This window comes from Artemia sp. Qi Xiang Cuo, chromosome 9 (genome assembly GCF_049724085.1).
Source record: "Artemia sp. Qi Xiang Cuo chromosome 9, ASM4972408v1, whole genome shotgun sequence".
NCBI lineage: Eukaryota > Metazoa > Arthropoda > Branchiopoda > Anostraca > Artemiidae > Artemia > Artemia sp. Qi Xiang Cuo.
The window spans coordinates 70,431,405-70,456,164 of NC_142802.1; the positions used below are offsets into that span (position 1 = coordinate 70,431,405).

General features: G+C 35.4%; 1 protein-coding gene across 1 annotated transcript in view; it reads right to left on the reverse strand.

Moving 5' to 3' along the window:
* Positions 1–24,760, reverse strand: part of LOC148948988 (protein TANC2-like) — a 205,007-nt gene that overhangs the window by 25,112 nt on the left and 155,135 nt on the right. The window contains exons 13-16 of the mRNA XM_089095078.1: positions 16,616–16,862; positions 13,785–13,994; positions 8,283–8,404; positions 1,941–2,202 (exon numbers count right to left, since the gene is read on the reverse strand). Of these exons, the coding sequence (XP_088951204.1) occupies positions 1,941–2,202; positions 8,283–8,404; positions 13,785–13,994; positions 16,616–16,862 (841 nt within the window). The remainder of the gene's footprint in view (positions 1–1,940; positions 2,203–8,282; positions 8,405–13,784; positions 13,995–16,615; positions 16,863–24,760) is intronic.

The following is a 24,760-nucleotide window of genomic DNA, read 5'->3' on the forward strand; positions in this document are numbered from 1 at the left end:
GCGTAGGGGGGGGGCTAGTTGCCCTCCAATCACTTTCGACTAATAAAAAGGGCACTAGCCCTTTGAATTTCCAATCGAATGAGCCTGTTTTGAAGTTTCTACGACAACGCCTTCTATAGAAACCTTATATGCTCCCAGGGCATAACTTAAAACCCTTCCCCTGAGGGTTGTGGGGGAGTGTCCTCCTAAAAAACATATTTTATATCTAGAAATCAACTACGCTGTACAAAAATGGCTATCTCAAAATTTTGATTGGATGTGTTTGGGGGAATGATGGGCGTAGGGGGGGGGGGCTAGTTGCCCTCCAATCACTTTTGACTATTAAAAAGGGAACTAGTCCTTTGAATTTCCAATCGAATGACCCTTTTTTGCAGTTTCTATGACAACGCCTTCAATAAAAACCTTATATGCCCCCAGGGCATAACTTAAAACCCTTGCCCTGAGGGTTGTGGGGGAGTATTCTCCTCAAAAATATATTTTCTATTTGGAAATCAACTACGCTGAACGAAATGGCTATCTCAAAATTTTGATTGGATGTGTTTGGGGGAATGATGGGCGTGGGGGAGGGGGGGCAAGTTGCCCTCCAATCATTTTTGACTATTAAAAAGGGCACTAGCCCTTTGAATTTCCAATCGAATGAGCCTTTTTTGAAGTTTCTACGACAACGCCTTATGCAAAAACTTTATATGCCCCCAGGGCATAACTTAAACCCCTTGACCGGAGAGTTGTGGTGGAGTGTCCTCCTCAGAAATATATTTTATATCTGGAAATCAACTACGGTGAACAAAATGGCTATCTCAAAATTTTGATTGGATGTTTTTGAAAAATGATGGGCGTGGGGGGGGGAGGGGGGCTAGTTACACTCCAATCACTTTCGACTATTAGAAGGCCACTAGCCCTTTAATTTACAATCGAATGAGCCTGTTTTGAAGTTTCTACGGCAACGCCTTCTATAAAAACCTTATATGCCCCCAGGGCATAACTTAAAACCCTTACCCTGAGGGTTGTGGGGAAGTTTCCTCTTCAAAAATATATTTTCTATCTGGAAATCAACTACGCTGAACAAAATGGCTATCTCAAAATTTTGATTGGATGTGTTTGGGGGAATAATGGGCGTGGGGGGGGCTAGTTGCCCTCCAATCACTTTCAACTATTAAAAAGGGCACTAGCTTTTTGAATTTCCAATCAAATGAGCCTTTTTTGAAGTTTCTACGACAACGTCTTGTATAAAAACCTTATATGCCCCCAGGCCATAACTTAAAACCCATACCCTGAGGGGTGTGGGAGAGCTTCCTGCTCAGAAACACATTTTCTATTTGGAAATCAACTGTACTGAACAAAGTGCTATCGAAGTTGTTGGGATAATTGATGGGCGTGGGGGGGGAGGGGGCAAGTTGCGTTCAAATCACCTTTGATTATTAAAAAGTGCACTAGCTCTTTAATTTGCAATCCAATAAGCCTGTTTTGAATTTTCTACGACAACGCCTTCTTTAAAAACCTTATATGCCCCCAGGGCATAACTTAAATCCCTTGCTTTGAGGGCTGTGGGGGAGTGTCATCCTCAAAAACATACTTTCTATCTGGAAATCAACTACGCTGAATAAAATGGCTATATCAAAATTTTGATTGGATATGTTTGGGGGAATGATGGGCGTGAGTGGGGGCTAGTTGCCCTGCTAACATTTTCGACTATTAAAAAGGACACTAGAGCTTTCGATTTCCAATCGAATAAGCCTCCTTTGTAGTTTATACGACGAACTCTTCCATATAAAGTGCCTCTGGGAAAAAAAATAAATAATAATAATAATAAAACATTGGAACCGTCTGGCCTTTACTAGAGGCAACGCTACAGCATTGCCTCTGATTATCAAGTGTGAAAATGGATATTTTAGATTTTTCCAACGGCGATGAATTCCCAGCCTTTATTCAAACGAACCTACCTTGACATTAGGGCTATACAGATTTCTAAGTGACCCAATCGAAGCCGAAACATCGCTTGAACTTGCAGCAATCCAAATAGCTTGTAAGTCACGTGGATAAAGACCTGCCTTGTCACCAACCATTCCATAAATGCCTTGACCTCGTGCAAGTGAACGGTAAACGTGACCTTTTAAAATGTGATGACCAACCTCTAAGGTCTTTTCTTGATTGAGCGGAGCTTCAAGCCGTGAAAGGCGGAAAGCAATTGCCGCGTCGCCAACCCTAAATTTAAACATAAATATATAGTTAAATATACAAACTATATAGTTAAATACACAAAATATATAGTTAAATATACAAAATATATAGTTAAATATAAATATATAGTTAAATATAAATATATAGTTAAAAATATATGATTAAAATAATATATGGTTATAATATAAAAAATATAGTTAAAATATAAAGTTAAATATAAATACATATATTTAAAATATCATATAGTTATAATATAAATATACAGTCAAAATATAAAGTTAAATATAAATATACAGTTAAATATACAAAATAAAATGAAAACAACAAGAATAGTGAAACGTAGAACTAGGATGTGAACTTTCAGTGAGATAAAAACAAACACATGACATAAGAGGATAAATATAATAAGGTACTTGTTAACAATCCAGAACACACTCAAGAAGTTTGCTTTGTTTGAAGTTAGGTTACTCAGAAGGAAATAGACCAAAATATGATAAAAATATAATAGTTTAGTAACAAAATTATGGAAATTACACAAAGAATTAGGTGAAGCAAGCCGCCCAGAACGCATTATATTAAATTCCTAACCTAACCACTTCTATATATTAAATATTTAATTAAATTATACCTGTATCGTAGTTTATTTCACGAACGAATGAGCTAATTATAACAAAACGCAAGAGAAAAACTGGTTTATTCAGATCAAACAAAGCAAACTTCTTGAGTGTGTTCTGGTTTGTTAACAAGTACCAGCATAAACTTAAAAGGAAGAAAAATAAGCAAGGTCTGAGACTAGGCTTACTAGATATCAAATACACAAAAAAAGAACGAAAAGAGAAGAGTTTTTAGCTAATTACCTTTTTTGATTTTTATTTTATGTGTTTCATTTTTCAGTTTTAAGCTTTGGCTTTTTAATTTTGTTCTGATTGACATCTATTTTGATTTTTTTTTGGGGGGGGGGGGTTGTTTTATTTCTGTGTTTGCTTCTTTCTCTTTCTGTTTTCTTTCTGTTTCTCAAAGTTTTGCAGATTTAGCCTTGTCTTTCGATTTTTCTTTGAGAGAGCTTGGTTAAAATATCTATAATTTTCACACGGCTGAAAAAGGGAAAAAAAACAGAGGGAAAATTAAACAAGCAAACTTGCCCACTCGTGCTTTAGAATTGCTGGTTTTGTTTTTTGCCGGCTAATAATTGTCTCAACAGCTAGATTTGGGTCCGCTTGAAGCGCCGAATCAGAAAACTATTTTTTGCTCAAGGTGGTAATTTTAGTAGGTACTAGGCAAAACGGAAAAATAAAGAGCGGATTTTAGACTGTTCACAGTTTACCAATAATTTTCAGAGAGGGGTCACATGCGTTCTATTTGGCAGAGCGGTAGCATTGTAAATACTAATTAACTGTGGATGGTAAATCTCAGTCAGGATTTAACGATCAAAGTATAGGAGTTGGAAATCCGCCGTTCAACATGTGAGATCAGGAGGGAGCGGGTATGCCGTAATGAGGTACCTATTAGCAGCCCCAGATATACTGTTTTATCAACTGGCTTTATTGAGCAATCACCTAGTGTGATATTATTAGGAGGGTCATTCTTCCAATTGTAAAGCAAGACTTCCAACTTTTGGGAGTTAAATCTCAGACCGACTTTCTCGTAATTGGACTGCAGACATAGGAATATTTTTGAAAGGCGGTTAAGCGTCCGGCTGAGATTCAGCGATTCATCAGCATAGTATTTTAGGGAGATGTCAATGGAACTGAGAATGCATGATGAAGGACAGCTGTCTTGAGGCTCATTAATGTAGTTGTTGACGAAATTGGGGGATAAAACTGCCCCCTGACGGGCACATTGACAGACTGGTATCAAAGCTGACCGTGGGGCTGGTGGAAGGCCTTTATCGGGAAGGAGCTCGAGTCGCACGCAAAGGCGAGAGTAAAGGTCACGGAAAGCCCGAATGATATTTGAGTTCACTCCTCTTTTAGCTGAGTTTAGCAACATAAGCGCATGAATCACAGAATCAAACGCTCTCTGCAGGTCTAAGCCACCGATCGCTAGGCTTTCTCCTGATTTGTGTGCATCCAGGAGTGCATATGCAACGACATAGAGCGCTTCAGCACAACCAATACCGCGTTGGAAATCGAATTGTCTTGGTGGACTGCAACACAGTTTCTCAAACTCATCTTCGAATAAAAGTTCAAATAACATGCAAAGAGAAGTAGCAATCGTGATTGGACGGAAAGAGGAGCATTGCATGGTAGTTTTCCCTTTTTTAGGAACTGGCGTAAGATCTCAATTGAGAAAGTGGTTGGGACAATACCCTGAATGAGGATAATCAGCATCAGGACAGTTCCGTGACTAATGTGAGCGGGCCCACCCCTTTTTAGATTGAATGCGCTGATCTCATTAATCCCGAAAGATTGTTTAGGCTTTAGGCGAGAGATGGCCCTGCATACAGCTCCCTTTGTTACAACACAATCACCCTGAGGACAATTATCTAAGCAGTCGTCCAACTCAGCTTCATATCTTTCGTTGAGGGCTGGGTCAGGAGGCAAAAATTCTGACCCATAGTACGCGTACCATTCAGAATCAGGGATAGCAGTTGCGGACAAAGATTCATCTCTTTTAGAGGACAGAAAACGCCAAAGGAGAGAAGGATTAATTTTGGCCCTTACAGATTTTGTATCAATTATATTTTTTCTGCGAGGTTCTAGCTCCTTCGCGAATGTTCTTTCTGTGAACAGATAGGTTCAATTGACGACCCCCGAGCTGGGTCGTCCAAAAGCAATTTAAATTTGAAGCAAGAATTAAGATTTAGAATGGATATCTGCTAACTCTGGATTTTCACACCAGCAAAGAAGGGTAGGATGACAGGGTCTACTTAGAGGGACGGTAGCTCTTTCATGACAGCGAAGGGCATGGCCAATTTCTGCGCAATAAATATCGACTGATAGTTGTGTTTCCTCCTTTGAAAGAGCAGTTAATCTAGAGAGAAGATGGAAAGGAACACAGATCTTACTAAGTACTCTGGCGGCTTCTTTATGAAATAAAACAGGGTTAATTTTACGCCAATCACGGCAAGACCTAGGAGGTGTTTTCGAAGTTGTTTGCGTTTGTCTATCTGAGCTGTGGCAAGGAATCTCGGCGGAGAACTGTATTGGTAAGTGATCAGATAGCTGAAAATCAAGCACAACCTTGACAGACGAGATCCAGAGATTTGCAGACGCAACGACGTGATCGAGATCTGATGTAGACATTGAGGTGTGTACGTGTGTAAAATTTAAAACTTTGCACTTGAGATCAAACTGGTCTCCAAAAATACTAAGCAACAACATAGAACGTAAAGACGTAGATAAGAGCGGTTCATTCAAATCGCAATTGAAGTCACCAACTAATACGCATTGAAGGCTTAAGGATCTATTACGGTTAATACACTGGCCGAGTTTATCACTAAAATAAGTAAAAGCTGGCTCCGAACGCTCATCATGGTAATTTGTAGGCAAATATACATTAATAAAAACACAGCCCTCAACACGAATCGCTAGAAAATTATCATTGACTTCAAATACACTAGATCTTAGAGTCAAACGAACGAAAGTGGTAATACCACTGGAGGGTCACCCTCTTCTACTTAGCTGCTTCGCTGAGACTGAATAAACCGATACTGAACTATTAAAAGTAAGAATACTTTTACTGCGGCTAGTGACGAAATGTTCTTGTAAATAGACAACTTCATTTTGCTAAAATACAAAATCTAAGATCGGAATTTTATTCGCGAACGAGCCATTAATGTTCCACGATAAACATTTAACTGCCGAAGCTTCAGATGTCATTTCTTTTGTGGATTACTGTTTGAGGGACATTTTACACTGCAACACGTGTGACTGCCAATTTTGCATTCAACGCAGAATGTCGGCTGTCTGCATGGTTCATCCCGCGTAGAACGATGTTCATTTGAGGCACATCTAGAGCATAAAGGTTCAGCCGTACACTGGGAAGCGAGGTGACCGATTTTGTGACATTTATAGCATCATCTTGGCAAGAACTTAAACGGATCAGCAGGTAGACGCTCTTAGCCAATAATCACCGAAACACTCAGAAATTGTTGGAGCTCACTGATAGTGTCAAAATACACTTTGAAAGAACAGGATTTTCCGCATTGTTCAGTCTTTGTACTATTCGGGATGAGATTTTTTAGTCCTTCATAGTTTATATCCTCAGGGACATTTCGAAGCACAGCTATGTGCAGGGGTTCTCGAACAGCAATTTTGAGATCGGGCTTGGAAGATTTCGACCTGACCACAAGCTTCCATTCGTTTGCAGATTTCTGAAGTTCGCTAATGTCATTTGCATTTTCACAGAAACTGCCTATGAAAGCTTTCCGGTCATTTTGGCCACTGAGTTTCTTGGGGGGACTTTTCTAGACAACAGAATAGGAAGGATCTTTGGGCTTGGACGTTTAAGGTTCACTAAGACTGCTTGTGAAATTACTGACGGCTGGAGCGGACAGGGTAGCTAAAAAGCTATCAAGTTTCCGAGAGAGTTAATTTACTTTGACAGTAACTGTTGCATTTACTACATCTCCGATGACCGAAACCGAGAAGGGGTTAAAGATGACAAATTTTGGCATGCTGACATTATTTTTCGCAGCTGCTACTAGAAGTTTACACATTTCAATGATATTGTCTTCATCTTTAGAGTAGGTCACAAGACGATTCGTAATATTCAACTCAGTATGAACGATTCGCTTTGCCTTTATAACATCTTCATGTGTATAGAAAGCAACTTACGCTTTTACGATACAGTCCAATTTTATTCCATCTGTAAGTGCTCTCGTAACACAATTCATTAAAGGATTCAAAGTAATTTGTTCACTTTCCGCCATCGTAGGTCCAAGCGTAATCAAATCTCAATGTAGAGTCTCAAAACAAAGACTTACCCGCAAGGGGGGCTTTTTTAAGTCCCCCCCACATTATAATAAACACCTTCTAATTATCCAAATGAAATAATCCAACCCAAATTAAATAGTACAAACAGCTCAATCACACAGCCTGACAGTCAATATAACCAAAAACCAATTTTTTCAACAGGTAATATTCTCAGAAAATAAGAGGTGTTAACTGCATGAATGCTTGACCAAAATTTTCACATAAACAAAATTTTGTAATTTTTACGTAACAAAATTACTTCAAAAAAAAAAGTAAGCCAAACCTTGGCCCAAATACAGTAAACCAAAATATTTGCCCCCCAAAGAAGAATAATCCTTTAACTACCTGCCGAAAAGAACGACAATCTTGCATTATACATTCTTACGAGTATATAATATTGTATTTTTTTAATTTGGTCGACGAAGTGGAATCGCTATGTTAATTATGGCTGGTATGTTTTATTAAAAATATTGTTCTTTGAGGTCTTCGTACCCCCCCCCACATCTTAAAAAAAATCCTCTCAATACCAAACTAAAAAAGAATGACAACGCTACATTGTGCATTTCTACCAGTATCTGAACAAAAAGAGTTCAAACACTATGTTTACACAGACGCAATTTAGTAATTTTGATGCAACAAAATTACTAAATATTTGCCCCAGTAAAGTTCTGAAATCTAGCAGTCAGAAAATTCGATGGTTTAACGTGTTCATTTGTTCCCATTCGTTATCGAATTCGGTATTTCCAAATTCGAAATGCTTTTTGACCGCGTTATGCCAAGATTTCGGGTGACCACCTGTTTTTTTTCTTCTAGAAAAAGGAGGGGCTGCTACTAGTACCTGGCGTGCCAAGGTCTCTTCCTAGCACCTCAATATACGACCTAGCCACTTAAGACGTCTTTTCTTGGTCCAAGTGGAACATGTCGTGTAAAAAAAGGGATCGTTTTGTAATAGCTACGATGGCCAAACTAACGGCGATGCTCTAGTCGGGTCTAGTTCTGTCAGAATCTACTTTGAGAGGGAAATAATATAAAAATAGTCCTTGGTTCAGAGATTGCTACAGGAAGCAGAGCATCAATCCACTGTGCTACGTCAAAGTTAAAATTTTGGGTCTGTCAAAGATTTGAACCTCGAACCTCCTGCTCTCAAACCTAGAATCATTCCCCTAGACCTACAGGCCAAAGGCTTACCTGGGGTCGCACAAAAATTTTGTCGATTCTCCCTCTTCACGTCTAAGCAGCCACTCGCGAAAAGCAGGATGAATCAGCATATAAGTGTCATCTGCCCTAGGGACCAAAAGCCCCGTGAGTTGCTAGAAAAGATATATACATTTTATTTTGAGGTCCGAAAATTGTTCCTTTAAACGTTATCTAATGTTTGTTTACACATAGAAATCTATTCGGAACATTATGTTTCGAGTTAGGTAGTCGACATATTTGTAATCCATACGATATTTGTTCCTATATTTACTGCTAGGTGTTGCATTTCACTATATGTCATCTTTTAAAATAACTCTGATGAAAATTCACGGCCCTTCAGTAGATAAACGAAGACAATATTTCCGCAAATCTTTCTGAATTCTGTTACTCCTAGAAAGGTTTGAAAAAAGACACACTCAAATGGTCATATACAGGGGGAAGGGGTAATATGTATTTTCCATTTTCATAGCCCCTTCCTACGGATTTTTTTTTAAATTTAAGTGAATAGAGATAGTAGTAGCTAGCAATCGACACGAGAAAAGCATCACGCGTCAGATCCTGTCTGTTATTTTGACTACACCAAATACTTCTTGCGAAATCGGCTGTCCTACGTACAAAAAAGGATACTTGGTGCATCCATGTTGTCAGACAAAATAGAATTTTACGAATTTATGGACAATAGATTTTTACCAACTGGCTGGTTTTTTTTTTTTTTTTTTTTTTTTTTTTTTTTTTTTTGTGACTGAGACAGATCTTCTTTCACTGATTTTACTTCATAAGTTTAATTCAGCCTATTAACTCAATGAAAAATTTCCCCCTCGATCCCTCCTCCATAGGCGACGCCCCTAGTTCTATGACCCATGCCCGGTCCAGCTGTGGTTGTTGATGCGGTACAAGAAAGCTAAGTACATCTTTGATATAATGGGGTGATTCCCCCACCCCAATTGGCACCCCTGTTTAATATAGTGAACACTCATGTCCTACTTAAGAAGAGCCAAACTTTATAAGCAACTTTTGATCATTTCTATGTAAGGCTTTGATTTTTTGGGGGGAACACAATTTCGAAAAAAAGGCAAAAACATTGGTAGATTACAATCTAAAATGCCAAAAAAATATATGAAACATCATAAAAATCTTGGCACATTGGAAAGGGGGGGGACGGGCTCGTCAGTATGAGACACAATTCGTTTTCTTTCTTTTGTATAGCGTTCATTGTTTTTCTTGTTATGTTTTTGCTTTTCGTTTTATGTTTTTTGTTTAGGTTTTTTTTGGGTGGATAAAGACTGCCGGGTGTGAAGTCGTAAAACTCAAATTTTTATTATTATTTACGCATTAAAAAGATTTTTTTCATTTTTCACAGTCTTATTAAAAAAATTAACCTTTTTTAACGTATTTTAGTTTCAATATGTATAATAAATTAAAATAGTTATTTGAAAGCTATTTATTTTGGAAGGGTGTGTCAAGGTCCTTTCATATTATTTTCGAAACTTCCGTTTTTTTTACCTTTGTCTAATTTTAACTATAAAATCCCCTTATAAACAATTTTATAGAGCTTAAAAATTCCAGTAACGATTTGAAACACAAGAATTAATCTAAATTCTACTAAAAATAGTTGAAAAAAAGCAGAAACATTGTAATCAAAATAAGATAAAGCTAAACATAGAACACACGCAACTCGAAAAGTTGGAAGCTTTTTGCTTTAATCTTTCCATAAGTTATATTCTACGTGACGTTTTTTCTAATGCCGCTCAAAAGGAAATTTAAATTATAACTCTCTATAAAAACACTCTAAATTACAATCCAATCAAGTTGAATTAGCTTTTTATAAACTTTATAGAGATTTATTGAGGATCATAAATTTAAAACAACAAACCCGAAAATATTAATCTTTTTCGTTGTGAAGTATAGGTCAATAATTGAGCAATGTATGTTTCCGTCAAAATAAATCGAACATATCATAAAATAGTATATCGGACGAATACAAATAACATATTAAAATAAATCCAAATTGAGAGAAAACAGAAACAATGGTATTTTAAAAAGACAAAAATTGTACTGGTTACCAAAATTAAACTTTGTTAAATTCTTAAATGAATCCCTTTATTTTTTCATTGAAAAAATACTATTATCTAGTCAGTTCATCATGTATTTCATAATGAACATTATGTATTTCTATGGAAAAGTTTTATTATTTTTTTTCCCGCCTGCTCTCCTCTCACTGGTGCCAACATCTTTAAATTTCAAAACTATTTTTACGGATCACTTAAACTTTTACGTGCCACTTTACCACGTACAACTTTTACGCTTTACGTACCACACACAATGAACAGATTTGAAAATCTCTACTTCTGAGGCATTTACCAGCGAAATTACCATTATCAAACACCCGCACAATCATTTTTCAGGGTCCCCTTCTTTCATAAGGCACCCCTTCCACGGTCGGACCAAAACTTTTCAATCACTTAAAACACCTCTACTTACCACAAATTCCCTTTGTCCAGTGACGATGATAAAGTTGAAGTTTTATCGCTCCTGATGCTAAGCTATTACACCCCAACCCAAACCCAAAACCAAAATTCAACCCCATCCTATTACTGGTTTTGTCACCCGCTTATCTGGGTAGTCGCTGCAGCACGTTAACTATTTTTCGGCTTTAGGGCAATTTTTTTTTTTTGCTGTATAAGGTAAAAGTAAAGAATACGGCATTGGACTTTACAGTCCTTACCAGCGGTGCTGATCTCCGTTTCTTGGCACTTCAGCCGGGAAGTACAATGGGGGATTGGGGGCCAACCATCCTGTGCTTTCATATACCCTTTCTGTTTACCTTCCCCAGATTTCTCCAGGTACCCATTTAAAGCTGAGTCGACTCTGGCAGAGCTTACAGAGTCATGCCACTGACCCCCCTTCCCAAACTAAATAATTGGGTACACTAGGATTCGAACCCTCGTCCTCTCGGACAAAGGATCGTAAATCCAGCACACCAATCCACTCGGCTAGGACTTTTGGCTGTATTTTTGTTTTTTATTCTAGTTTCGAACCTGAAGAGTGGGAGAGAAAATTGGCGTCAGGGGGGGGGGGTAACACCCTAGATACTTTCGCCCCCCTTAGATTTACAAAATTCCTTTTATGGGAGGTATTTTAATTGAAAAACACCTTTTTCGGGGTATTTCATTATTTTTTTTTAATGACAACTTTGTCTCCCCTACGTTTTGAGAAATACATCTTGTCCCCCTAAAATTCCGGGAATCGACGCCACCGGATGAGAAGTAAATTATTGCCATTATTAATTAATAAACTTAGTATTCAATTAATTATTCATTTGCATATTAGTTATTAACTTATTTATACATTGTATTTGGTTCCTGAGCTCGATTCATATTATTTATGTTGAATTTTGTAATCTTAATTTATTGAATAATAGCGAACTACTAATGCTTATTTTATTATTTGGACTAATCTCAAGTTTATTTTCAGGATAGATTTTTACCAGGGGTTTTTGAGATTTTTTTCAGACTTTTGCGTCTTGAGACTTTTTGTTTCGTCAAAAACATAAAGCTATTCTGCATTTTCAACATACCAAATGTTAAAACATGAGGGGATGGGATCTGCCCTAAGGGTATGATGGCAAACGAGCAAGCCTAGGGCGAGAATTAGGGACAAATAATCCAACTTCCGAAACCTTTTTAAAGACTTTTCAACGGACACTTCTAGAAAACCAGGGGAAGATTGAAACCCCCCTATCTCCCTTCAACTGATCCAAATACGCATACTAGCACGCCATTTCATGCTGCTACATCCAAGTGATTGATCCATTGCTATCAAGGCCGGGCCCAGGGAGGGGGGTTGGGGGGTTTGAACCCCCTCTCCCCTGAAATGCTTTTCTGACTCGTAAAAACGTAACAAAAACGGAAAACATATTTTGATGTTTTTTTAGTTTTGTTGTAACCCCCCCCCCGAAAAACATCCTTGTTTAAAACACTCCACGGAAAAAAAATCCTTGTTTGGATACGGCATTGATTGCTATATGTATTTATTTTTTTACTCATTTTATTAGAATTGTTGGCTTCCTTATTTGAAAAGAAACTTACATTTTTTTTATTATTATTATTATTACAAAACAGTTATAGTCCATTACTATTAGGCGTTGAATTTTATGCATTTTGTTAATTACGTTTCTTTTGTCAGAATTATTTTATGGCAAATTTTATCTCATTTGCATTCCTTTTTGGCACAAGCACATTATTATTCCATTCATGCACTCGTAATGATTTCAATTGTAAAATGAAACAAAAACTAAAGAAATCTAAACAGGGTAAAAGAAAAACGTTGCTAGTTAGGAGGCGGAGCTTCACGCGCATAGAGTATTTACTACTGCCTCAGACAGGTCTTAATTTTTTAAAAGCCAGTGTCACTTGCTCAATTCTCTTCTTTATTTCGTTGGCTAATTCCCAATCATATTCGGTCCAACTCCCGAGATACTTAAGTTCCATGACCGGCTTAACTGCTTTATCCTTGCATTTTAGTATCAGCGGAGAGTCAGGTGTGGGTGAGAACAGTGGCTGCTGTTCTCATGCTCTGTGTACTACTGAAATTCACGGCAACTCCTACTATCCGCCTTCTTCGTCTTTGGCCCTTCGTATCTTCGAGATGAGCAACGTCATCCACGAAGTCCAGATCAGAGACATGTGGGCTGCTAATCTCCCCTCCGAAGTTTGAAGACTGCCATAGATAATTATCCATTGCAATGACAAAACGAACGGGTATAAAATGAATAAAAAAATTTCCTTTAGCTTCAATGCTCAAAAGGGGTATGTTACGGATAATGAAAAAAGTTTTTGATGTAGACAATTGATCAAATCTACATCATGGGGGATTCCTTCTGGAATTGGTGCAAAGAATGCCCCTAGAAAAACTAAACAATTGTGGCCTAAAAAACAAACGTTAAATATATGTAGTGTTTTTATGCCTGATTTATATTAGTGAGGTAAGGTAAAAAGCTAGAAAATACGGTACTGGACATTCCAGTCTCTACCGGCGGTGCTGATCTTCGTTTCATGGCCCTTCAGCCAGGAAGTGCAATGGAGGGTTATGGGCTAGCCATCCTGTGCTTTCGCATGCCCTTCTTGTTTACCTGCCCAAATTTTTACAGGTACCCATTTAGAGCTGGGTCGACCATTTTGTTTTTTCTTTGATGTTTTCAATGAAAATAATAAAACAAAATTGCAGAACCTAAGGGAGGTCTAAGTGGGACAATTTACCTCCCAATCCGTGTTCCTGTTTGTTTTTTGCTAAAACTTTCAGCATTTTAAGAAGCCACTTTTTAAGGGCCAAAATTCGTTGTAATTAAACAAGCAAATAAATAATTAAAAAACTGATGGAAAGAAGCAGCATGGCGATAACAATTTATAAGGTGGAAAAGCACAATGAATTACTTCTTCATTTATTTGCATATAATCATTTCTATATATTTACATTCAAATAAAAATTATTTACCTTCATTCTCTCGGAAAAGTCTTCCCAGCTCATTAAGTCACTTCCAACCTGTATAGAATTGACACTATGATACAGCTCCAAACCTGTCAGAGGATTCAGTGCAGCCAATGCTGTGCAGAGAATGGGTGAAACCCTTTCGAACCCCCTCTGACTAGAGAAACGAAGGTTTAAATGGAGCAAAAATATTTCATTTAGTGTCACTGGCAAAATCTGAAATATGAATTTTGTTTTAGGGTTATTCTAAACATTTGCAGAAAAGACGTAAATTTTTAAAGGTCAATAAAATAAGAAAACGAGCAAAACAGTTTTGGCAAATTTTACAACTTAATATATTTCAAAAAACCAAATTGTTTTTTTAATTTAGGTAACTTTCGTTTTATTTAAATAATTTCATTTAACTTAGGTAAATTTGAAAATATTTATATAGCGTCACTGGCAAAATCTTATACATGAGTTTCCCATTAGCCTTATTCTAAAAATTTTTCAGCAAAGATATAAAATTGTGAAAGGCAAACAATTTAAGAAAATGAGCAAAACCGTTTAGACAAATTGTTTTACTTCAAACTTCAGAATATTTCAAAAATTCAAAACTATTTTTCATTTAGACAACTTTTATTTCATTAAGGTAACTTGATTTAACTTTAAATTCAAGAATATTTCAAAGTTTCACTGGCAAAATCTCTTACCTGCATTTTCAATTAGCGTTATTCTAATGAAGCAGAGATGTAAAATTGTGAAAGGTCAACAAGTTAAGAAAATGAACAAAGCAATTTTGGAAAATTTTCCTTTTCTAGATTAATTCCTAGCTAAAATATGAACATACAACTGAATGGGCCTTTTAATGCTCTTTTCGACAAGTCGCTACTGTCTCATGTCCATCGCAGGAATCCTTAATGAGGCTGGATTTTGAATTTCTACAATTTGCAGCAAGACCATCCAACTAATTCACCATAGTCTGGCCACACAAACTTATAGAGTTTCCCGAGAGTTCCTCGGGAGAATTTCCCGAGAGTTTCTCGGGAAATCCCGAGACGGCACCACATCGGTGCCGGAGTCTCCCTAGTCGCCTAGTAGCATCACGTAAATGTAATCTTTTACTTCACACTAACAATATTTCCTCATTAATAGGGTGGGTGGAGGGGGGCTTTCTACCATTAGCATTTATATTTTATGCTTAGTCCATGTATATTCTTCCAAACGACCGCTCACAAAAAGTTGGAAAGCTTGGTCCTAGAAATGTCTTTTTTTAGGATTTGGGGCCTTTTCTCCCCACAAAATGATCTACTGAGCTCCCCAGCCCCTCCCCCCATATCTGGTTTACAATACTGCAATACTAAGTCAACGTTAGTATATATGTTCTATATAATAGACCTTCATTTTGTATGAACTGTGTATATGTTTAAGAACGAATGCGGCATTATGCGGTAAAATGTTCTGTAAAACCGAGAAGATGCGTATATAGGTGTTCGATATTTCGAAGCCGATTAAATGCCCTATTTGGACCAAAATTTCAGCTTTGCACGACATAATAGCAGAAATCAGCACGTTTCTGAGACAAAATCTAAAAATTCGAGGCTATATACATCAATTGTAAGCAATTCTATACCGAGTGCTACTACTACTACTAACAACTCACTGCAGCACCAAGCCACCTGAGGACAGCACAGCTACTAACGCTCCTTCTTCATCCAGCTCCATTCAAAGCCTCCCTCTTTACACCCTCCCGGAAAGTTCCCATTTCCCTTAAATCTTTCCTTAGGAAAGATTCCTAATAATGTTTCCTAATCTTTCCCACCCCAACCGGGAACAACCTGCTTTTCGTTTAGCCCTAGACGGTTGGCCGACAAAGACAATATTTGGCAATCTGCCATTGGCAATCTATACCGATTGATAATCTCAGAGTTTCGAATGGATAGCATTTTGACCCTATTATAACCGGAAATTTGATCAGCAGCACAAAATGGTGGACACCTGCAGCACAATCTCCTTTTTTTCAGAAGAAAAAACTATACAGCTTTTAATTCCCCATCTAATGAGCTCTCTACTGATATTCTGTGACCATCAATTCGACATCATCACCCCTGGGAAAAATACCAATAACCATGTGTCCGTTACCATATTTCCCAGAAAAATGCAATTTTTTTGTATTATGGAACATGAAACCTCTGCAATTGAGTTCTTGGATATGATAAAGACACCGGTCCATTCTCATTAAGATCGCACTCCATTTAAGAATCTTTCCCCTTTTTCTCTGTACCACGAAAATTTTCTCAAGATTCTAAATCTGCCTTAGAAATTTCAAATTTAGTTAATTTATATGTTTCGAGTCACCGTAAAAATCAATTTCTTTTAATATATTTATTATTGTAAAAATTTTGCTTTTAGAGTTTCTGTTCCTTATTACATAGGTCACTCTTTACTTACATTTCGTTACCACGAACAGTTCTATAGAATATGTTATGACCATAGACTCTTGTATTTCTAGTCTTTAATTTTTTTTTCAGCAACTGGAGAGGAACTTTTTTTTACTTTTTAGTGCATTTGAAGGCAGAAGCGTTAATTCTTTTTTACTTCTTTTTTTTTGTTTTTGCACCCAATTTTTCCTCTTCTCACTAAAAAATTTTTACATACTTTTTAACTCTGCAAGTACTTTTCGACACGTTTAACAAGTTAATACTAACAATTTTCACTTCTAAGGCTTCATTATGAGACCAGGACTCCCCCTTAATAACACCTTTCTCCTCCTCAGCGGACTAAGTTAAATAAAGTTGTTTAAAAGAAGTAATAAAAAAAATACCATGCATCTTAACACAAAATATTTCTAAAATCACCTTGAAATTTGACGATTTCATCACGAGATGTCCTTTTTCTACCAGATCAAGAGTAAGCTTTGCATGAAGAAATGAAGATCTAGAGAGTCCAGCTAGATGTGAAGCAAATTTTGAGATTGCATCATTGCTTTTACTGCTCATACTGGGAACTGCATTACTAAGCAGCTGTGAAGATTTGTGCATCCTCACTGTTATGTAATCCATCAAGTCTCTAAGCGAAGCCTCCTGCGACGCTCCTGAATCCAAGCTGAAGGACAATTAATTACAATTATTAAAAAACAATTATTGAGAGTAAATAATAAAAAATTACATAAAATAAGAGTTAATAAAAATAATTAAAAAAAGTAATTATTCAGTGACAATTGAATTAAGCATATATAGTAATCAATTAATTTTCATAGTAAATGACAAAATAATTGTTATTTCATTTGTTATTATTTTTCAGAATATAAGAATAATAATATTAATAACAAATATATATATATATATATATATATATATATATATATATATATATATATATATATATATATATATATATATATATATATATATATATATATATATATAATGTAATTTTTATAGAATATAAAAACATATGCTTATTAATATAATATAATTTATAAAACTATTAGCCTATTATTATAATAGTAATAAGTTAATTGCTATAACTATTTATTTAACAATAAATGCCAATATTTTTATTATAAATACTTCAAATTATTGTAAGAAAATATCAAATTAAGTAGTCCAGTATTGAGGTCGTTATAAAGTGATGTTTTTGTAATCTTAAAGCTTTTTTTACATGCAGACCAACTATCCGCGCAGCGCAAGCGCTGATATTCGAATTATCAGCCTTCGGTCGGGAGGGCTATGTACGGTTGTGGGCAAATCGTCAAATACTTCCTGTGCTGGAACTGGGTCAACTCTGGTTCAGCTTTCAGTCATACTTCTGACCCCCGGGAAAATGACTCGAGCCCCTGCCCCAAAGGTCAGAGGATTGCAAGTCCAGCGCGCCAATCAATTTTCAAAATCGGGTAGAAAAAATGAAATTACTAGCAAACCTTAACGGAATGTGAAATTGGTTTACGTCCAGTTTTCTTCATCTTTAAGAGGAAATGGAATAATCATCTTTCAGTTGCTCTTCAATTTCAATAGGCCATGTTTTCCTTGTAATTCAACAATGAATAGTAAATAATAGTTTGTTTTTTTTAATTATATTCTAGTAATACTTCTGTATCAAAAATATTATATTGATACAGATCAAATAAATTGATACAGAAATATTATATTTATACATCTATCTATCTATTGTTGTTTCCTAGCAGGGTTGGGTTGAGGATTACACCTATGGAACGACATCTCGACAACAGGGGCGTAATTTGTTATGGGGCAGGGGGCAACTGCCCCTCCCAGACCTCGTTTACCCCCCCCCGACCTTGGTTGCCCCCCCCCTCCAGCTGAAATTTAGTTTCTTCCAAAATCTTGTCGAAACTAAGATAAAGCTACATAATTCAAATATCAACATCAACAGATTGTTTTTTTAGTACACATTTACCTTTATAATACTATAAAGTACCTTTATAGTATTTTATAGTACTAAATAGTACCTTTATGGTACCAAATGACTTTTTTTTAGTTTTTACTACCGTTTTCACTTGATTTTGGAAAATTGGCTCCAACTTTGCCCCCCCCCCCGGAATTTTGAAGAAATTACGCCACTGCTCGACAAACTAGATGTTGATATATATTTGATACAGACATGTACGCAGAATTGTTTTTGTTTTGGAGGAGGTGCTTAATAATAAAAAAATTGAAAATCTGAATAAGGAGTGCCCAGCAAATAACAGCTTTATACATTATATTCTAATAATACTTTCGTATCAAAAACACCTTTTTTTATTGTTTTCTACCATTATTGTTTATTGTTTTTTATTCTTTTTTATTTTTTATGGTTTGGGAGTGCAGCTATTAATAGGAAATTGTTATTTTTAAGGAAGGTTAGTAGAAAAAAAGGTCATAATATGTCTATTATTTATTATTTTTTCTATAATACCTCGACCAAGTAGATTTTGATTTAATACAGGCAAGTACACATATTTTTTTCGGGAGGGGGAGGGGCAAAACCACCCCCTAAGTAAGTCCATGGTTTGATGCATAGTACTAACTTTGATACTACTACTGACAACCACTGGGTTGTTTCCTAGGGACAAGAAAACTCTGCACGCACCTCTCACATCCCAGTTTGTACAGAGCCTTACTTTTTACTCCCTCCCAAGAAGTTCCACCTTTGCTTTAAACCTTTCTTTCTTACTTCTCCATGCCCAATTTGAGATTGTCCTGCTTTTCATTCAGCCCTAATGCAGCCTATCCTCCTTAAACGAAGCACGAGACATAGCAATCTTGAACCTCTTTGATTGATGTCCTAGTTGCTCGAGCAAGAATAAAAAGCTATTATTCTACATTTCTTCTTGAAATTATACATATGTTGTTGTTTTTTTTTAATTTTATATCAATAAATATCAAGAAAACCACAGTTAAGGCTATTTGAGTCACAGGTAGTGATTAATATCCAACCGAATTATGCCAAGCCGATAAATAAAAGTTCAAATAGGGATAAAATCCTTTTAATAGACAGTGAAATAGAAATTCACAAAAATACCAGATATTTCGGTCACATATACAGTGACCGTCATCAGTAGTAAAACAGTAGAACAGTTTTACTACTGATGACGGTCACTGTATATGTGACCGAAATATCTGGTATTTTTGTGAATTTCTATTTCACTGTCTATTAAAAGGATTTTATCCCTATTTGAACTTTTATTTATCGTCATGGAAAGGCAGTGTGGTCTCCGAAATTAATTATGCCAAGCGATTTGGAGCAGATATTTGACAAAAAAAAAATACAAAACAGGCTAGTGAATTGACATGAGACGGCGTCTCTGCTTCCCTAGACCAATAAAACAGAGTCAATTACGCCTTTAGAGGAGAACAACGAACAAAGTGCCGAGCTCGACCTTTGTTCCAACCTTTGTTCCGACCCCTGTCATCCAAGTTTGAACAACAATTGTAAGCTATAAATATGGAAAAGTCAAAATACAGTATTTGATATTCCCAATACAGAATTGCCCAGTAATTGAGAATTTTGAAATATTGCTTTATTTTTTTTAGGAAGAATAAAAAAAAGAAAAACTAAATAGAATTGTTACTTCCATTTTTAAAATGAAAACTACGTTGTCACCAAACTGAAAATAAACTGAGCAGAACTTAGTCTGAAAGGTAGACAAGACAATAGGCAAAATAATCAAAGTAGGCAAAATAAATGGTAATAGGCAAAATAAATGCTGTAGGCCTAGTAATTTTTATGTGAAAAAATCTTTCCCGCATTCGGATCCTCTTAGCCACTAATGATAGGCACGTGCTTATGATTAATGATTTCTTTATCATACAGGAATCACTAATAATAACCCAAATATCTGGTAAAATAAGATTTTTTTCTGAAAAAAAGGTTATCACAAGCCCAACGGGGCCGAATGCGCACTTTAGGGTAAAGACACACATACAAAAAAAAAAGCAAATATAACTTAGGCGTTTTACGAAGACCACATTGCCTTTACATGACTTATAAATAACGGTTCAAATAGGGATAAATCCTTTTAATAGACAGTCAAAAACAATGATAAAATTCTGGATATTTCGATCACAAACACAGCGACCGTCATAAGCAGATACTTTAGTTTATCTGCTCATAACGGTCGCTGTGTATGTGATCGAAATATCCAGAATTTTTATCATTGTTTTTCACTGTCTAATAAAAGGATTTATCCCTATTTGAAATATTATTTGTAAGCAAATATAAGAGTAAGGAAAATATTATCAGATGTCAAAAAGAATGGGAAAATGTAGACAACAATTAGCTTTGTTTCAAACTCAAACAATGCATAGTTTTGTTTCTTTTAATGTTTGTTGAATGCAAATAAAAAAAACAAAAAAAAACAAAGACATGTTTTCAAGAGGAGTGTAAGGAGTATAAGGAGTAAGGAGTATAAGGAGTAAGGAGTATAAGGAGTAAGGAGTGAATAAGGACAGCTTCTGCTACTAAAAGGATAGCTTTGGTTCAATGACCGACACAAAACACGATTGAACATGAGATGCATCAGTATCTACAACTTAATTGCTTGATTTAACCATTCGTGAAACCAACTTGTTGGGTTAGATCAATTATTCACCATATCAATAACTCATCAATCTTAATCATTCATTTTTATAAACACTGCAGTATACTTTCATCCGTCAGTTTCAAAGGGTAAGAGTGACAACTGACTCTGCTTCATTTTCACAGGGGGGACGTCATCTTATGTTATATCATTAGCCTAATTTATAAATTTTTTCGTCAAAGCTTTGCTCTTCTAAAATATCCCCCTTCTCGAAAAAGAGACGTTTTTATCGATGAGCACCTTGGTTTTATAGCAGTTTTTTTCTTTGGATGACGGGCTTGCGCAGGGAATAGGATCTCGGGGCTCAGAACTCCCCCTAAAATCCTAAATGCTCCGGATTTCTGGGCACTTCTTATTCACATTATCAAATAAATGATTTTTTGTTTTCATTTTTGTCCCCTTTTCAATAAAAAAAATACTGCAATAATACTTTTCAAAAAAAAAGCCTGCATAGGATCATGTCCGGAATGTTTTGAAGAACATGTGTGCGTGTGTTTTGTGTCCATAATAGAACCACACTCCTTCACAAAATTCCAGGATTGAAAACTATTTCCAGGATTAAAAACTATAAACAGGATTGATGCTATTAAACTATCGTTTTGAATTTCGATAAAAACTGAAAAAAATTATTTTCCAATTTCAAGTAAAACTTTACAGACAACAAATTAATGGAACTCATTAAGAAAAGTTAATTGTCCACGATCGACAAGCAACTAATAATGTATTAACCTGCTTATTTTATCACAAAATTTGTAATTTACTAATTTGACGGACTTTCACTTGAAATTCGTGCTATTTTCCAAATGATTTGTTATAAATTTAACAATTTCGCAAATTTTATCAAATAAAAACTTGTCGTAACTTCACCATTTGTATTTCAAATTTGTTTTAGATTTTACATAATAGTTTGTTATATATTTGCCAATTTTAACAAATTCTACTATTCTTTGGAAGAACTTGAATATTAGAAAGAGAGCTTTTTTGCAAATTTGTGGTTCACCGCTTTTACAAACTTTACTTTTAGTTTATACCATTTGTAAATATCTTGCTCTAAATTAAATAATATTACCTATTTTTTTCCTCTTTTTTTTGAATCTGCAACAAATTGTAGGAAATTTACTAATTATACTTAAAATTTGTGCTAGCTTTGCGAAATAATTTATTAGCCATTCACTAGTTTTACCGAATTTTACTCTTTTTTTATAGATTAACAAAAAGGAGGTGGAGGGAAAGAAAACAGTGAGGAGGAGGTAAAATATTCTGGTATTGAAGGAGGTAAAATACCTGACGAGGAAGAGTGTTAACCGGTAACCGGTTACTGTAACGTAGGTAACCGGTTAGCTTAAACCAGAAACAACTATACTTCTAACTTTGTGTTGAATCTATTTTACTAAAGTTGTAGCAAAAATTGATGTTATAAGTAAATTCAAAAAATATTAGGATTGACAGTGACACCAATTTAGCATTGTAAAATTGCTATAAAAAAATTGACAGTTGAAAAGAGTGACAGTTGAAAAAAGTGGAAAAGAGTTGCGTCATCTCCAATTAAGTCTCGATTACACATATTGATTCTGTTAGGCCTTAAATCTTGAGGGGAGGTAAGGCCGTATACGGGAGGGGGCTACCGGGTTGAAACCACTCCCCGAGATTTTTGTCTGACTCGTAAAAAAGTAACGAAAATGCATACAAACAAATTTTGATCCGTTTTTAAAAGTTTTTTGTAACCACACCCCACAAAAATAACCACCCTGAACAAAAATCCCAGATAAACCCTTGGGGGAGGAAGTTCAGGTTACATTACAACAGGATGGGATGGATGAAGACCGTTTGCAAGTGCGACGGCACCAGACAGCACCTGAAAAAGCAAATGTGCACTGAAAAAACTAAAAAACATGCTATGCAGAGAAATTAGATTTGAAGGACATTCGTTGAAATCGAATTATTAGTAATGATATAGATTTCATTTCTTGCTTTCTTTCTCTTTTTTTTTGGGGGGGAGGGAGCTATTCTGACGTATTTACTTCATTCACACACTAGGAAAACTAGGCTGGGATACAGGAAGAGCGTTTGCAGTATATGATTAGAGCAGTGTAATTACTACAGTTTTACATATGGTAGTAATGGTGCTATAATATAGAATCTTTGCAATAAGCTAGTCTCAAGTTTTTAGGGTACTGTTCTATCAGCTGTAAAACACGTGAGAAGTAAAGTTTGGTTAATTCTAATGAAATAAAACAAAATAGGATACAAATATAATAGTTTAGAAACAAATTTTGGCTATATATTTGCACATTAGGGGGGGGGGGGTAAAGCAAAGCATAAATAAAATGCGTAGACTAACCTAACCTAGGTACCTTTTCCCCCCTAAGCCCCAAAAAACTAAAGTTTAAATATAGTTCCCGGAGTGAGAAACCCCTTGTTTATACAGCGTCAGATAGGAAGATACCGGGTAATAGGCATTTGGTCTTTGCTTTTCTCGAGTGTCTGTCGCGCGTGTTTTACAGCTAATAGAACAGTACCGTTTTTAGTATAATGAGTATAATTATAGTAAAAAAAAATCAACAAGTAACAAAAATGGTACAAATGATGTCGACATTTTGTGATTGCAAATGATTTGAGACACTAAAAAAGGGCTGTAATAAGAAAGTTGACGTGCTGTGTTCTTTGAATTCTCTCAAAATGCGATTTTCACATTAATCAAGGGCCCATTTTCAAGGAGATGAAAGCTGGCTGAAAATGACCCATCCAAGTGAACCTCAATTTTCACGCTGTGATTTGTTCTTCTAAAGTTTGCTTCCCTCCTCCTTTGATTTCCTCCTCCCCCCACACATCTCGAAGAACTGTGCCCTGAGACTGCATTAAGAATGCACCTTTTTGTTTAATAATGGTTATTTTGTATATTATTAAATGTATAATATATAATAATATGTTATTATTATATAAATAATGTATAATAATAATATATATATATATATATATATATATATATATATATATATATATATATATATATATATATATATTTTTTTTTATATATATATATATATATAATAATATATAACATACAATATGTAAAAATGTATAATAATAATATATTAATAAATGGTATATTTAAATGGTTATTTTCACGAGTACGGGAAGTGAACATAGGTATACACTGAATAGGTATACTCATCTTTACGCTGAAGTTTTTTATTGTTTAAAAAAAATGGATTTGTGAGAAAGTCAAAATTTAGCGTAAAGAGCGAGGCGTTGAAGAGGGAACAGCCCCTTTCATTTACGGAATAATTTCTGTTCGTTTTAAGTTTTAACGCCGTTCTATACTTTCAGTTAAAAAAACATGTTTTTTTTAATTTAATTTTTGAACGTTTTTGAATTAATGCAGGTTTGATTTTGGCTCACCGTACATGAATAATTAAAACAAAATTTGCATATTAATTTTACTTTTATTTAGTTAAATGGCTTTTTCGAAACTTGTTTTATTTTATTTACGAACTTTTTTATTAGTAATAAATATACGTGACTTACAAATTAACTTATGTAACGAACTTCTATATTCATATATTTTTAATACGTATATTAGGGGGTTCGCTCCCTAGTCAATACCTCGCTCTTCACGCTAAAGTTCGAATTTTGTTTCAATTCTTTAAAAATGACCGCTTAATCACAAAGGCCGTTAATTAGAATAAATAGCTCTTATGAAAGTACTAAAAAATCTTTGGCTTAAAGAGCGAGGTATTGACTAGGGGTTGAACTCAATCATATACGTAATATTTTCTGTTCGTTTTAAGTTTTGATGTTGCTGCTTACTTTCAGTTGAAAAACTTTTTTTTATTTAATTTCTGATCTTTTTTTAAATAATGCTGAGAAATCCGGCGTCCCATTCATAGTAATGTCCCTTCCCCCATGAAAACTTTGTTCATGG